This window comes from Colletes latitarsis, chromosome 8 (genome assembly GCF_051014445.1).
Source record: "Colletes latitarsis isolate SP2378_abdomen chromosome 8, iyColLati1, whole genome shotgun sequence".
In the NCBI taxonomy this organism is placed as follows: domain Eukaryota; kingdom Metazoa; phylum Arthropoda; class Insecta; order Hymenoptera; family Colletidae; genus Colletes; species Colletes latitarsis.
In genome coordinates, this window is record NC_135141.1 from 30,789,674 (window position 1) to 30,806,217 (window position 16,544).

The window sequence follows — 16,544 nt, forward strand, 5'->3', positions numbered from 1 at the left end:
AAACTAAACGGACACTCAAGTGGGCAAGAATGCAGTCTCTTATGTAGATACTACTGTAGTTAGTATAATAGCAAGAAGATTTAGACACTATTAATTAGAATGAAGTACATATAATCTCAAGTTAATATGTATTATGCTTGACGCGATGTGAAACCATGTACTTGTCGAAAGAAACATGCAAACTACAAATATGTCTTTCTTTGTGAGCCTAAGATCTCTATTTGTTTAATAAATACAATGCAATATATTGCCTCGAAATCTAATTATTTGAACCAACAAAACAACATCAAAATACTATGATCTAGCTAAGCCACTGGCCATTGTTAAAATCATATGGGATTCCTCATGCTACGTATAGAAGTCCTGTTCAATTCCCATAATCCCAAAGAGACTAGCTAACGTATGATTGTCTCGCAGTTACTTTGTATTCTAAGGGATCTAATGACTCTTTCTAGTAACAAGTTATTAAAATAGGGATAACAAACATTCTGTGTATATAAATTCCAAGTATATAAATTTATTTTAGTTCTGGGGAGGACGTATATATATATATAACAGTGCATTACTTTATTATTATAATAATAATAAGCTTTAGCCACTATTCTTGTCAGAAGACACCTGTTAACCTGTGTCTTAGGTTAGCGATATCTTCTGACAAGAATAAGACTGTTTCTAGACAAGTTTAGCCCTTTGGCGTTAATAGTGAAGCATTTACAAGTAATATAAATTATTGAGTACTCTATTGTTACATTAATAAATAAATTAAAGTTAGATTTCGATCGTAAATAATTGGAGCACCATCTAGTGGGCAAAAAGGTGAATTATTTCTCAGCAAACTTGGGCGTTTTATCGTAGATGTCGTCTTGATATATATAGATATACAGTGAATTACATAGTTATTATAATATCAATAAGCTTTAGACACTGTATGCCTAGATAGGTCGTAAAGTAAAAATTACTGTTGACGGGAGGTCGGATGTCAGTTGTTCAAGAGCGAGGAGGCAAATGTGAGCCTTTCTCTCTCGACTCCCATGAAGCGATTCGAAATTTAGAATAATATTCTTAGCCACTAGCCAATCAAAGTTCAGAACAAATATTATATAAAGTTGTATCATTATCATGTTTCATTCGTTCTGTAGTCTTAATTATAGAAAAGATATTCGTGTTAAACAAATTTTTAATATAACACACTGCTATTACGCGTCATGAAAACGCGGCATATTGATTGAACGACGCGTCACTGAATTTACAACGCATGATGACGTGTCTACAGTATACCACGTGAATGGAACGTAAATGACACGTCATTTCTTATTCTATCTCACACTGCCGATAAACGTTCGAACTAAGCATTGGAGGGAAGTGCACTTGTAACTGTGTTGCTTAACACGAAGCTTGCTTCGATATTTCTTCGATATAAAAGAACGCGTGTTAAGAAAACGAAATAAATTAAGGTTTCTTATTAATCGGTAGACTTAGAGGTGACTACAGATTGTCGCTGAACAAACTCAATCGCAATCATCTGGAACTTGTCTACGTACTAACGTCAACAAATACATAAACACAATGGTGAGGAATTCGACGGGACATAATTATTGGGTTTGATGCAGATTTGTTAACGCGAAAACGCTTATTGCTGTGTTTTGTTTAATTTTTTCAAGCCTCCTGCACCTAGTTCCACTTCGGTCGGAGCCGCTGGTCGCTCGCCTAGCAAAGCTATAGCACCTAGAACAGGTGGTAGCGGAACTGTTAGGCAGAGGAAAACTACTTCGTCCACTTCAACCAGAAATAGGAATACTGGAGCTGGTTCTGGTGGTATGTGGAGGTTCTACACAGATGACTCCCCTGGTATCAAAGTGTAAGTAAATATAACGTTCAGTGGCATCTGTCGCATCTACAGAAAGTTGCTTTTAATCCTAAACCATAGACCAGTCAATTTCCAAATCCCAAAATCTATTAAAATCTTTATTAATAATATATTTGGTTACAGAGGACCAGTGCCCGTACTTGTGATGTCTCTCCTCTTCATTGCTTCTGTATTCATGCTTCACATTTGGGGCAAATACACTAGATCTTAAGTTGAATTGTGAACTCCATATAGAATTGGAGTAACCACAGAAAAATGTATGGTATATTTAGGAAAATCTACAAAAATCTAAGTTTCTAATTCACTGATGGGAAGGGGGAGTTCAAGCGTGATTCAAGAAGACTTACTATACTTTTAATATCATTTCTTAGTTCATTTAAATGGAATCAACTACTTCTCATAAGTTGCATTTTCGTACAATGGATCTTCTACAGTTCCACTGTAATTGTTTACTTCCATCAAACCGAATTTTGTAACATTTGTAAGATTTCTCAGAGCTAATTGTATTTATGCATAATATGTGACGGAGATAAGACATACTCGTTATTGTTTGTAATGTTACTATTAATAATATAATGTACAATATTATAATAAATTATTCCTAATTCGACTAAAAAGTGTAAGATAATATATCGATCGTTTTCTATATTTGTTCCTGCTTGATTATAATAAATAACACGATGAGTATTATTAAATTATGTTCGATCACCGGCGGTTCCATAGTGCGCCATGTTCCATTTGACCGGAAATTCATTCGCGCTCGCGTATACGTATTGATTCCTCGCCGAATGGGCGCGGATTGCAGCGCACGCTGCGAAAATAGAAGCGATCGTGATAAATCAATCGAACGAGGTTGAGAAATCTTGTATTGTTTTATGAAACGGGCAACTATAAAGAGAAAAGACCTTGCGTGATCTGTATAATCGTCTGTAACGGTATAATGAAAATTGCATTAGACTAAATTTAAAATAAAATCAATGGTAACGTTCTTTATTTCTAAAATTCGTCTCATTTACTCATAGAAAAGGGATTCGAGCTTTAAAATTTGCTCTAATTTTGCTTCTTACTTAAAGTGTACTAAATAATGTACTTTCTCCAAAGTAAAATATGCAATAAAATACTTGAATAAAATTTGAATGCATCGAATCGATCAAAGTCGTAATGTAAAATACGGATAGCATGGACCATGAGGGAAAGGGCATTTTTGCAAACCCTTGTAGGTCGAAGATACGCAAATCAGAGACCTAGTGGATCGACACCATAAGCTACCGACCAGAGGGAGACTGCTTCTAACGAGAAAAGGATCGAGCTAGAGAAGAGTGTCCGCACGACGATGCGCTCGCAGTTCGACCGTCGGCTCGTAGGCACGTGATCATGGGTTTCTCGTTTTAGACTCGACATTGAATGTCCCCTCGTAGTCCTGCCGCTGCCTGTCGCCGCGTCAAGGTGGAACGTCGGTGAGATCCGCTCGCTCTGATAATTGCTAGGATGAGGCTCGTTTCTCTCGAGGTAATCGTTGTTTCCTCTTGACAATGCATCTTGCGCCCCTCGCACGGTGTTGGCATGAAACTCGACGCTTCGGGAGTCACACTGTCACCTAACGAAATGACCGCGTTACTATCGTTTGGGAGTGATCCGATCGAGATGTGATTTGTATTTTACTTCGACGTGGTAGCTGCCAGTGACGGTTGTTTGTTTAACGATGAATATATCGGCGCTTTCGTTTTTTAGCGAAGCCGCCTACGGTCGAGGTTGTGAACAGTGCTGACATTGTCTGTTGTCGGAAACACCGAAGAACTCGTTGTTCGACGATGTTCATGTTAAAAATTAACAAAATCGCTGGATATTGACTATACAATAATATATACGATATTTTGTAAAGAATATTGTTTGAATTAATTATTTTCGTAATACGTATATTGGTGAAGCTTTCGAGAGGACTCGTCTATTGTATTGTTAGTTTAAAATCTAATAAAGTTTATCGCTTCGTGATCGCACGATGCAAAAATTTCGAATCGCAAGTTTCAAAGAACGGTGAGTAGTAGAGAATTATGATTTTCACCGATATTGATAATTATTTTTATCGCTGTAAGCATTCGATAATCTATTAATGTATAAAATATGAAGGTGTTTCAAGTGATATCAACAATACGATCTCATTTCCGATAACTTCTCGTTTGGTCGAGAAGATAGTGAACGAAATGAACTGCATTGCGACGGTCAGCGTTGCGGAAGCAGCAACTCAAATAATACTGATTAGAATCTATTCGAAAAGATCAAGGGATTCGCTATAACTCGAAATTATTCGTGCAAGAAGTCTCCATTATTTAAAATAGTAGTAATAAACTATTTAAATTTGTTTGTATATTATGATCTAGAAGTGTCAAGACCTGTCGTTTATGAAATAAAAAGGAATTGCAAAAGTATCGGGCGTCGTGTTTCTTTGTCAGTATACTATCTCCGGTGTCTGATCAAAGTCCTATCTATACTACTAGCAACACAAATTATAAACACGAACTGTCAATTAAAACGGCAAGCCATGGTCGAATTTAACGCGGAATAAAAATATCATTTAAAACGAACAGAAATTGTTTTTAAATAAGCGATATAAAAGGAAAATAACAGATGAATATAAAAATAGGATTAAAATCAAATAATACGGTGCTGTTGCCTATTTATTTCACGATTGATAAAATTAAAAAATAGAAGCTCCAAGACCGTCCCTGACGACTAATTATTTTGTCCTTGTAAAATATCGTTGAATCTTATGGAAAACATTTTCCGGAATAACGCAAGGAATATAAATTTATAACATAATGTAATCTAATGTGACGGCGTAATTAACTATTCCAGATTCGAAAATAGTTCATCCGGCGGAGGGGAGGGTAATCAAAGAGGATCAATGGCGGTCGATATTTTGGACGAGGACCACTTCGCGGTTAGCGCGATCGTCACCGTCGGTATGCAGATTATATTTTTCACGATCGCGGCGACCTTCCAGCTGGACAAATTAACGGACTTCGCCGGCGGCACGAACTTTATCATCCTCGCCCTTCTCACATTCTTTCTCGGCCAAGTGGGCAAGGTACTCTAATTATAAACTGGTTCTGCACACGTGGGCATTAAATGCACGCGCGAATTGCATAAATCACGAACCTACAATGAGAAGCTCGATAGGTACAAGTTCTATCGTGAAACGTGCCGTGTCTATCGCGATCGTTTATTTCTGTAACATCGTTTGTTTCTAAGAGACAATCGGAACACATTGTTGCGTCTATAACAATGGTACAGACATTCCCATAAATTCGTAACTGAAAATGTCCCCCTTTAAATTCTAATGTACTATTTTTTTTATACGACCCTACCCATTTTTATCTTCTGTCTCTTAGCCTTACGACAGTCGGCAGCTTATGGTCACCGTATTCGTCTGCTTATGGGGTGTACGTCTGTCCGGTTATCTTTTATATCGGATCATCAAGATTGGCCGCGATAAAAGGTTCGAGGATCGCCGTAGCAACGTGATTCGTTTTGCTGTATTTTGGACGTTTCAGGTAATAGCGATCGGTTATTATAAATTTTCTCTTGGAATTTGATCACTTTGTCCATGTTTTAAGCTATAGGTTCGATCTCCTGGGGAGATCTCTTAATTTTTACGTAATAGAAATGAAAAGGAACACTATTTTTTTTTTCTAGGAGAGTGCCCTCCAAAAAATAGGGAAACACCTGGCCTAAAGTATAAAAGTATTAAACTATCATCGTTAAGAATCACCTAGGTGTAGTTGATGTGACACAAATAAATATATACTTTAAATGAAAATGTACAGAGCAATTCCCTAGTCTCACTAGATGATCTTTAATATCTGCTGTTCGATTTATGTAACATCCAGAACCATTTGTCAGAAACAATGTTACTTATGATGCAGTACTCACTGCCAAATATGCTGCTATTCTATTGATTTAGATTGAGGTTGCCAAATAGGAATATATGTATCCCAATATGCAGACATTCCAATAAGATTAGGCTTCACGACCTGAATGCAGTATCAAAATTAAATATAGCTCGTGGAATGACGAAATTAATAATGATTCAGTCGATTCAAGCCATTTGAATAAAACTAAAATAGCGATTGCAATCGTTCTGAATAAACAATATATTGAAAATCTAAAAGCTGCTTGAATCGTCCGAAGAATAATTATTAATGGATGTACCTAGTAGTATTGAAACTATGAAACTTAGATATCACAATCTGAAGATGCAGCACATTCAATAATGAAGTTATCCATTGGCGATACTGTATTGAATTATTTTCAGCTAATTAGAAACGTGTTCACAGGCGGTATGGGTGTACGTCGTGAGTCTACCAGTGATCATCATCAATTCACCGCGACACAAAATTCCCCCGGCTCCCAAAACTATGACATCGTTAGACAGCGCCGGCACTGGTCTCTTCATCACCGGGTTATTAGCTGAGACGTATGCCGATTTGCAAAAATTTTCATTCAAACAGGATCCAGTGAATAACGGCAAATGGTGCAACGATGGTATATATTTTTATATACAAGTCCGACAGTATTCGATCATTCGATCTCGTTGTTGATCAATTGTTACATTTTGTTGTAGGTTTATGGCGATTGTCCAGGCATCCGAATTACTTTGGAGAGATAGTAGTATGGTGGGGCATTTTCGTGATATCGTTGAATGTAATTGAAGGCGCCGAGTGGGTCGCTATAGCTTCTCCGATTTTTACAACTTTCATCATTCTATTCTTGTCCGGAATGCCTCTGTTGGAAAGAGCTTCCGACGAACGCTATCGAGAGTACGTGTCGAGTGTGCAGCATATACAGATTTCCCGGTAGAATCTTTAAATGTTCAGACTGTTAATATCTTCATTGTTTGGTTGTTTTCCAGCAATGCAGAGTATCGTTATTATAAACAGTCTACGTCACCGCTGATACCAATACCGCCATCCATCTACGTCGAGGTGCCACATTTCTTGAAATGTCTCTTCTGTTGCGAATTCCCACTTTACGATTCACTGAACGTAAAACCACGAGCTGCTGTCACCGAATCGACATCGATAAGCCTTGCCGCGTCCACGTAGCTATAGCCACACGCCGGACGTCCAAACTCGGAGTCCGGCGTGCAGTCGAATACAACGGCCACGGCCAGCACGGCCTTTTAAAGAGGTTGATTCGACTATTCGCATCTCACCGCTCGAACGATTCTTTAGAATTATCCCTCTCGCTTGAGAGTGAGATTATTCGAACAGAAGCTGTGGAATTCTAGTCAAAAATCGAAGTATGTATCAAGTTTTATGACACTGTGTGTCTATCGTGTTGATAGAGACCTGAATATTCAAACTTACTGAGTTGCAGAGGTGACACAATTTACATCAATGTTTTCCAAAGTACAGGGTGGGGCCGCAATATGTTTGTTACAAAAAGTATAGATAATTTAAACATTTTCCTTTAAGTCGCATCGATCTTAGGATGTGTTTCAAACCTTAAATCGCTTAAAAATGAGAGGGCGCCATCCAAATAAAATTTGGAAACCACTGATAAAACTGTTTGATTATACGGAAAAAATTTAAATCTTGTTGTTCTAAACCATAGTTCTTGACTCGTTGAATAATAATTCGAGTGGATTTAAGATGCCCTTCATTGAAATATTATCCTTAAGCATTGAAATTATTTATTTACGTTTTATTTTTGTAGTCTTCCCCTTTTAAATGTTGATTTACCGAAAGAAATAAAGAAATGTGTATTTTTATTATGTATTTTTGCATTTGAGAGATAGTCAGCTCCAATGACATAGAGTTGTTTGCATTTTTAACCTAAGGTATTATTTATGATTCTCATCACTATAGTTGTAATTAGTTCATTGGTCGTATAAATTGCAATAGAATTTCTTACAATTCAAAAAGCAATTACTAATAAATGGTAAGTTAAGGCAATGCAGAAAATACAGAACATTTTGTCAAGTAGAAAAATAGAAGTAAAATAATTACAACAGCTGTGTGTATTACAATATTTTGAATATATAAAGAAAAAATCAAAGGTGACAAACTGAGAAAATTTTAGATTTTTACATTGAATTAAATTTAATTACGAATAAAATTATTTGATGCTTTTTACTGAACCGAAAGAAATTAATAAACGATTAAAATTTATAATATCTCAAGAAGAGAATTTTAAAAGATGCTAGGGAATAAATAAAAAGTTTGAATTACCTAAGGAATTAGGTTCGTAATTACACTACCTCGGGTATGATACTCTCGATTTGAAACCGAGATCATCACAATGTTTAGACTAATAGCATAGATTAATAAATATTACAGAAGTAAATATGCGATACACTTAAAAACTAAAAGCTTTATAGTTTACACGAAAACTTCCAACGAAAATATTAGAAAATAGTATGTAATACGCACTAATTGTTATAATTTTAACTTCTACGTGTTTTCTCTTAATTAATAATTGTTAATGCAACGTACTTTTTTCTGCGTAAGACAAAATTCAATTTCTGCGAGAAAGAGGTTATTAACACCTTAATAATTGCAAAATATAATTGAAAATATTTTTGGACCAATAGGGACCATGTATTGTAGAATGCTTATGTCTACTTTTACATATCTAGTAACTTGATTTCAGGAAACTAACTTCCCAACAACTAAAGTTACTTAATGTTCACTTATAAGTCTGTTGACATATTTTCTATAGATATTACAATACAAAATTAAATATCACTTCAAAATAATATGGCTGGAAGAAAATTTAGAAGAAGCTTACTGTGTATAGAAAGCAAATCGATGTTTTACGAAAATCGAATATTGATCTCTTAATATACAAACATCTTTATTATCATAGTAAGTCTTACACTAATTTTGATACACATTCCATTCTACTGATTTCCAGACGAAAATTGCACACCTTTATTACATCTTACCGAATCCGCTCTTGTATATAACATAAATTATAGCAATATAAAACATATCCCAGTGCCGAGTAGTACGTTGTTAAAAGGGTTCAGCGATAATTAATAAACAAAGAGTATTATTAGCTGTATTCTTTTAAAAGTAAGTCACTACAAGAGTTGCTTTTAACTCTTCGTCGTAAAAAAAAGATGTCAAATTAGTTAGCTGTTACCAATTTTAACGTTTGAGAAAGAATACAGCTATAGTTGAAAATTGCGCCAAATTAGACGTAAAATGTTGCATTACGAACGATCCTCAGGAATCGTTTCGACCGTTTGTTGTTATGTAAACCTTCAGATTTTAGATAATAAACAACAGTTGGTCCAATTGTGCTTTTATTTAATCCGAGAAATTCACCCTCCAAGCCAATTAATACCATTGTGTTTGTCGTAAAAGTTTGCAATTATACTATGTATCTATACTTGTTAGTATCTGCATTTAAGTTCACGAATGAATGATTTTAGTATTTTTCGATCGGTGGTCCAATTTATTAAAATTATATAAATCTCTGTCGATTGAATAGACCGTCTTTATTTGGAAATACTTATTATCATTCGATGCTTTTGTTAATATTTGAGCTGTCTATCATTGCACAATATTCCTATTCTACTAATTTCTTGATAGCGAGCTTCATTATTATTGTAAATTCCTACTAATATCAGAGCATTTTTACCGCGATTTAGAAAACTAGTGGCACGATATTACTTGAATTGCATAGAATATAGGTTATGTGTGATTAATAATTGATGTATCGTTTCCAAAAATTATTGATAAATAATTAATTTTAATGAAAATCTTAGCAAAAGTGATCCTTGAGTGCTGTTATGGACTTATACATCACAACGCAAGTATAAAAAACATATAAATTATTGATCAAATCAACTACTCAAAAATATTTCGTATCTATTGATCTTATAACAAAATATATGTAAAAGAATTTATTAATTTTCAATCAAGCGTCCCATTTGCTCAAATTGACAGAAATTTAGACCTACCTCTACTTTAATTCTGTGTTAGTATAGAAGCACTATTTTCTATCGTCATTACACAGTGTTCGCGTCTCTCTCTAGCTACTATTAATGACCTCCATCATCATTATATACTCCTATTGACAATAATTGTATTTCTAACAATAATTCAGAAAGTTAGTGTCCAATATTATTTCGAATCAAATAGGTTATGTAATTATTTAAAGGATTATCGTTTCCAAACGTCTTGATAAAAGAACATTTTTGGAATAGTAGTAAAATTGAGGAAAGTATAGTTTTCGTTTACTATCAAAATGTTGCACTCTCGAACTACACATTATGAAGAGAGATCTGACTTCGAAAAATTCAATCGAATAATGAAAATATTAAATCATAACTACTTTGTTAAGATAAATAAAATTCAGAAGATCATGAGTCAGAGAAAGCTGGGGGAACACTGGTATACATTACCTGTTATTCAGAGTGAAACAGAACGAAATAAAATGGAAACATAGGAATTAACTCAAATGTAATGTGATAATAAAAAGTATTTAAACAATGCTCACCAAACTGGGTCAATCAATAAAGATCGATAAATTTCGTAAAGATCACATTATATTTATAAACACATTTTATTTGTTCGTATGTATATCGTTAATAAATGGTGATATAATAATGACAATGAAATGTATAGCGCCGAGCATAAAACGAGCAGTCATATTATAATTATTATTAATATTCCTCTTATAATAATCTTACTGTACTGGATGTTCCTACCTACTGTGCTTGCAACGTTTATGGTCTTGTCCAAGTGTTTTTCGTCACTAATTTATTATTATTTACTCGTACTTCGTAATAATCCGTAATAATAATGTAACCACGGGTGTAAACGTATGCGATGTCCTAAGTATAAACAGCTTCCACACACTAATTGTTACTTTTTCCATCTTTTTGTTCTTTATGTAATCGTAATATCATCATTAATAATAGTAAGCTACTTAAATATTAATATATATCCTCGTGTCTTCGTGGAATATTTTGCGGCCGCTTTGGTGCGCGGCCTCGTACAAAAAACTTCAATTCCCGTTCGATAACATTATACATCAAAATGTCAGTTTCATTTTGTTTCCTTTTTTTTTCGATGTGTGAAAGACACTTTGTATAATTACGTAATGTAAAATTTCTCACAGGTCCGAGGAAAAAGTCGTCTAATAATAGTGAACTAATCACGGGGCAGCACAGCGTTCTTCTTTTATTATTTTTTTTATTTTTTCTTCAAATATACCGAAAGGAAACCCAGACAGAGGAGATCGATGTTTGCCTGTGCCTCTTTTCCTGTCTCTTTCTTTTCGTTTTTGTGGAAAGAAAAAGTAGAAATAAAGACAGTCGTATCCGCTCGGGGGACGTCGACGCGCGAGCATCGCCTCTGCAACGACGCTTTTACTCGAATCGCATCCGCGTATATGTAATACAAAATATCTATATAATAATATACAAATTAATCGTAAATATAATATTTGCCGTCGATCCGTAATCGCAAATGAGTCTTCGCTCGTCAGGACGTTGTCAATAAAATCGTAAAAGCAGTCGACCCGATAGCGCGCTATGCGCGTGGGAATGAGTACTCGATGAGAGTCGTGAAGTTAAAATATACGTTTTGCTTCGAGGTTGATAGCGATCGAAGCAGTGGCCGTATAGAAAGACAAATTACAAAGCAACGACCGCCCACCTTCTTTCTTTTTATCTAAATATTTCTTCGCCAATCTGATGCATCGACTCGAGGACTCTAAATCTCCGATAATCGCCGCGGAAAGCGATTCCCTAGAAATTATTCGAGCACCAATGTATCAGAAAGGAATGTGTTTTGCGTGTATGAACGCGTATGAGTGGTGACTCGAATCGACGTGTGTTGAAAGGATGATATTAAAAGGGCCCCTCCATCGAACGGCGATTCGAAACGCGAATAAAAATTAAAAAAAAAAAGCACGACCAAACGAAGATCATCATAATGTGATATACGGTACGTTGCTTGGAACGCTAGGTACATAACTCATTTTGCACAGTAAGAGCCAATGGTAGAAGCGACCGCAAGACGCGCTTTTCTCCCTGAATCGGAATCAGGGGCGGCTATTTCGTGTATCGCAACCATAAACGATCTCGCTCTTCTTCGTAAACTACTACCACACCGTACACACCGCCTTTGCAGCGGTACGATTCCGCGTTTTGGCCACTGTTCATAAAGATCTCACACCTGCGTCAGGCTATTGCATTTGATATATTGCAAACCTACAATTCTAATGACTTATGTGATAGCCCCGTTCTGTTGCTTTTTTTCTTTTTATGTTTTATGCCGGGGGGGAGGAAAAAGGGCCCTGGGTCGGAAATAGTTGTTCGATTCGGGTGTGCTGGGGTGTCGATGAGAAATGGCGTAACGTGTTGAACGTATATAAACGAAGTATTTAACATTATGAGTCTATTAATATCTATACGTATAAGTAGAGAGCTCTAGACTTGAATCCCCTCCCCTTTCTTGCACTCTCGTCGGATCTACCTCCTCTCGTGCATTCTCCCCCTTCCCCCCATCTATCACTCTCATGCTCTCTACACCGTCTCTCGTTTTCTCCATTTTCGTCGGTCATTCGCGCAAAACATGCACACACGCATTCATACACACATACGCTCAACATACATGCATCCTTACCCACCCTTTCCGCATCTCTCCTTTCTCCCCCCACCGTATCCAGATCACACCCTCAATTTTCCACAGTTAAATCTTCTTTTTCCTTTGAACGATTTATTTGTTTTCCTGTCGCCGCGCGACAGCTTATTTCCCCTCTTTTTCCTTTTCTTTGTTCTCGTCAACTTCTTTGTCTTTCTCCAGTTCTTTCTCTTCCTTGTCCGCCTTCTCCTTGTCGCCCTCCTTCTCCTCCTTCGATTCTTTAGACTCCTTCGCTTCTTCTTTGCCCTCCTTCTCTTCTTGCTTTTCCGGCTTCGGTAAATGCGTGTTCATGTCGAGCGTGGAGCAGATTTCGTCCCAATCAGGGAAGCATCGTTCCTTCATACGCGAGCTGTGCCCGACCAGGTTCGGACAGTTCTCCTGCATGTAATCTCTCAGACTGTACGGCGTGTCTTTGTCAATATAAAGAATCTGGGCGAGGTGCGCGAACGCTACAACGTCCAACTGTTGAATATACAAAATACAATTATAAAACCACTTTCCGGGTCAGTATATTTTTTTTTTTTTTGTGTAAGCTTGAAGTCTCTGTAAGTGTACAATCTACCCTGTAACAGTCAGGGTCAAGTCGACCAATAAGCAACGATGGCGATTGGAGAAACTACTTTCGTATCCTCGATGACTCTTTACTTTAACAAGTTTGATTAATTAACTCTAATTAGAAAGGTTAACGTTGAACTCTTACAATAATTATCGAATGAAATGTAAAATATACCCTACCGTAGTTGGCTCGTCTCCAAAGAAGAAAGGTTTGTCCGCAAGCATGTCGGAGAGAACCTTGAGATCATCGCAACCAAATTGGGACACTTCTTCAGGGGTATGCACTCCCATGCCCTGCGCCTTCACCTTTTTCGCGCTCTGTAACAAATCCCACTATATTTCACTACGGATGGTCGCAACACTCTGTTCTATACATGCAATTTCTTCTTGCAATAACCACTACGCAGAGTTGTTCGTGAATAAAATTTATTCGATGTTTATAAAAAAAAAAAAAGTCGACGAGAAATTTCATTTTCGTTAAAGAGATGGTTGTGCAAAGAAACCTGATCGAACCCGTGTTGGATTCTTTTTGAAATTTACCTTGCGACCGAATGTAAGCTTGAAGAAGAAGTTTAGAATTCCGTTGGGGATGCGGGTTCCAAGGACGTGCTGAAGGTTCACTTTGTAACCCTTCAAAACCTGATCAAGATTCTTGGTACGCCAGCACATCACCACCCAAACCAGGTGATTCTCGATCATCGATATCATCGCGTGCGAGACGCTTCGTTGTTCGGACGTGAGGCCAGCGTCCAGGTCCTTGCCGAATTTCTGGCTCAGTTCACGAAGGATGATCGTGCTGTCCGCGATCTCCTCGCCGTTCAGCTCGATGAACGGTAATACGCCCTTCTTGGAACGGAATTTCATTTTGTGGTCCACATTCTAAAAGAACGAACGAACGAAAATTAATATGCATCCGACCCTCCTTTCAGGCGTTATAGAAATATTATTATAAGGAGTTATAAGCATACGAGATAAAACTTAAGCCTGAACAAACATAATAAGTGGAACAGGCGATGATATATGGTGACAGAGACAGTAAAATCACGTACACGTGATAGCGGCCGTCAAAGTGTTAACCACCCGTCTCCCCAGGCGAAAGAATCAACGGGTGCAATAAATACGATATCGTTTCCTGCATTTGCCAGCAGACGGCTTCCCAGCAATCCCCATTTTTACAAGTCTTTCGTAACGATTCCTATACATCGTATCGGTTTCTCGGGATAGACCCTTTTTACCCTGACGTCAAGCATCCTTGACCTTAAGGGTCGTGTTAGGGTTATCGAAGAGTCACTTCAGCTTTTCTTTCTTTTACTGCCCGTTATTCTTGCCTTCCAATATAACCCGAGCAGCAAATAAAATTTCCTACGATTTCTCGAAATTCATAACATTCAACCCTCTTAAAAATCAGCGTCGATATTAAGTTTATCCTAATTAGCGAACGCGAAAATTGTTTCCTTTTAAACAATTTTGAAAAGTAAAACTTGTAGAAAGTTGTATGTACGTATATATATACATTAGAGCATTATAGGGTGTACTCGTATTCAATGCAAAGTATCCTTTGCCGAATGGATGTAATTTGCATTGAATATTTACCATACAACGCTCAAAAGCACGTATTATACGTGTGGGATCGGAAGCCCCCGCTGTACGAGTCTGCAGTTGCGGAAAAAAAGACAGAAAAAAGCAAAGAAACACCAAGAGGTTTCGATGGCGCGACGGGCAGCGCGTTTGCCTTCTGAGCTTCGCTGTGCCTGCAGCATCGTGTTCGAATCCCCGAAGCGGATCTTTTATATTTTTCCAGAGCAGCAGGCACTTGCTGAAAATGTTTTCTCCCGTTAATGAGAATTTACTCTTAAATGGGGGCAAACGAGAAACGAAAAAAGATTAATCGCGAACGGTTTATTTTCAAGCAGTATGTATTTTTAATCGGTGCACAGGAAGCATAAGAATCGCACCTGCAACAGACGTGTGTTCTATTTATACGCGTCGATGCCACACACCGAGTGCATCATAAGTCAATAAGATATCTGGTGTCCTTTACAGGTGGATCAAGTTGCGTCGCTAGTGATATACCCCTTACGAGAAGATTTCGCGCGTATCGTTCCTATATCTATCAATTCAATGAAACGTGATAAATGTACGTGTACCTTGAAAATAATAATTAATGCTCGTAGAAAAATAGGATAACAAGGTACATTCTCCGGATTCAGCGGCCCTCATTAATATTGTAACAATGGAGTTTTAACAAACATTCAAATCAATACGGACGTACTCCACTTTCTTCAAGCTATATAGTTTACAATAGCGACTTAAAACAGTGTCAATGAGAATATCTCCATTGCCTAGATTTCACCAAAGCACATAATAAGAAACTTTCTAGGCGCTCCTCGGTAGCCATCTGTTAACACATTTCGTTGCGAATCCACGGGGTTCTAGAATCCACTTTAAGTAGGTGTCCAATTATGACCTCAGAGATACACAGTGGAATTTAAATCTGCATCACGTCGTTACATATTCGTGGACGCGGGTCCACGAGTAAATATTTAAGTTACTAGCATTTTTCATATCTCATATACGTTTTCCGTAGATATAAAGATTTGCCCAACCTTGCTCGCAATAAAGATGGAAGAAGCATTCGAATACCTTACAATTTGTATAAGAGCTTTCACGTTAATGCGGGATTCTGCCTTCGCAGCACGAATCCCTACGAAACTACAATCTTCGACATAAAATTCTTAACCACTCCTCTTTCGGGCAAAGCCGCTCGTCGAAACAGCCCAAATGTATGGCATATGTAATTGTATACAATCACCGGCTTGGCGTCGCTGACGGTTATCGACCCGAAACGTCGCGAAAGACGGACGCAATCAAAGAAATGCCGAGAAACATTTCTTTACGTCAATCACAATCGACAAGTGGAAGAATGCCGTATCACCGGCGTCGTCTATACAAATCACCTGAATTAACCATACAATACGGACGACGGAGAGACCGGAGCATCGAACCCGGTCTCACGAAAAGGGGAACAATGTCGCGATATACGTGGGAACACCTCTTCGGAAAGAGCTCATCATCGCCGTTAATCAGCGAGTGTCGAATGCAGCTGCGACTTGGTCGAAAAATAAACGAAAATAAGTCGAGCAGAAAGATCCCAGAGCGTACAAGCACACGGTATGTATCTCGGTGTAAGTGATAATAGCGACGATGGATGCGACGACGTCGTCGTTGACGACGACAACGATGACGACGGAGGTGCAACACGCCTGTTTTGCAATGCGAGTGCGTCGGTGATAATGGTGAGTAACGAACGGGTGGTACAAGGGGATGTGGAAGTGGATGCGGGAGGAGAACGAGGGGAAGCGGAGAGCGGCAGAGGATGTATGCCAATGTGAATTCCAGGGACGAGAAAGAGTCCGGAGAGAGAAATGCTCGAACGAGAAACAGAGACGGAACGAAGAGGG

At 37.6% G+C, this 16,544-nt stretch overlaps 4 protein-coding genes across 6 annotated transcripts in view; 2 read left to right on the forward strand and 2 right to left on the reverse strand.

Annotated features, from left to right (window-relative positions):
- Evi5 (ecotropic viral integration site 5) overlaps positions 1–16,544 on the reverse strand; it is a 472,270-nt gene that overhangs the window by 406,671 nt on the left and 49,055 nt on the right. The window lies entirely within an intron of this gene.
- Sec61beta (Sec61 translocon subunit beta) lies at positions 1,270–2,484 on the forward strand. The gene is made up of 3 exons (XM_076770167.1): positions 1,270–1,569; positions 1,662–1,858; positions 1,991–2,484. Exons 1-3 carry the CDS (start codon positions 1,567–1,569, stop codon positions 2,076–2,078), a joined length of 288 nt encoding a protein of 95 aa, XP_076626282.1. The 5' UTR covers positions 1,270–1,566; the 3' UTR covers positions 2,079–2,484.
- Positions 3,100–9,502, forward strand: LOC143344280 (uncharacterized). Of its 2 annotated transcripts, none has more exons than XM_076770166.1 (6): positions 3,100–3,376; positions 4,721–4,952; positions 5,257–5,418; positions 6,202–6,409; positions 6,489–6,684; positions 6,777–9,501. In XM_076770166.1, the coding sequence occupies exons 2-6, from the start codon at positions 4,770–4,772 to the stop codon at positions 6,967–6,969; spliced, it is 942 nt and encodes a 313-aa protein (XP_076626281.1). In that variant the 5' UTR covers positions 3,100–3,376; positions 4,721–4,769; the 3' UTR covers positions 6,970–9,501. The 2 variants fall into 2 exon arrangements, with proteins under 2 accessions (XP_076626281.1, XP_076626280.1); XM_076770165.1 differs by lacking the exon at positions 3,100–3,376 and adding an exon at positions 3,437–3,901 and having other exon boundaries at positions 6,777–9,502.
- The window catches only part of Fax (failed axon connections), a 30,301-nt gene continuing 24,681 nt past the window's right edge, over positions 10,925–16,544 (reverse strand). The window contains exons 2-4 of one of the 2 annotated variants that reach the window (XM_076770162.1): positions 13,624–13,962; positions 13,264–13,416; positions 10,925–12,990 (exon numbers count right to left, since the gene is read on the reverse strand). In XM_076770162.1, the coding sequence (XP_076626277.1) occupies positions 12,634–12,990; positions 13,264–13,416; positions 13,624–13,962 (849 nt within the window). In that variant the 3' untranslated portion in view covers positions 10,925–12,633. The remainder of the gene's footprint in view (positions 12,991–13,263; positions 13,417–13,623; positions 13,963–16,544) is intronic. The other variant, XM_076770163.1, reaches the window with a different exon arrangement.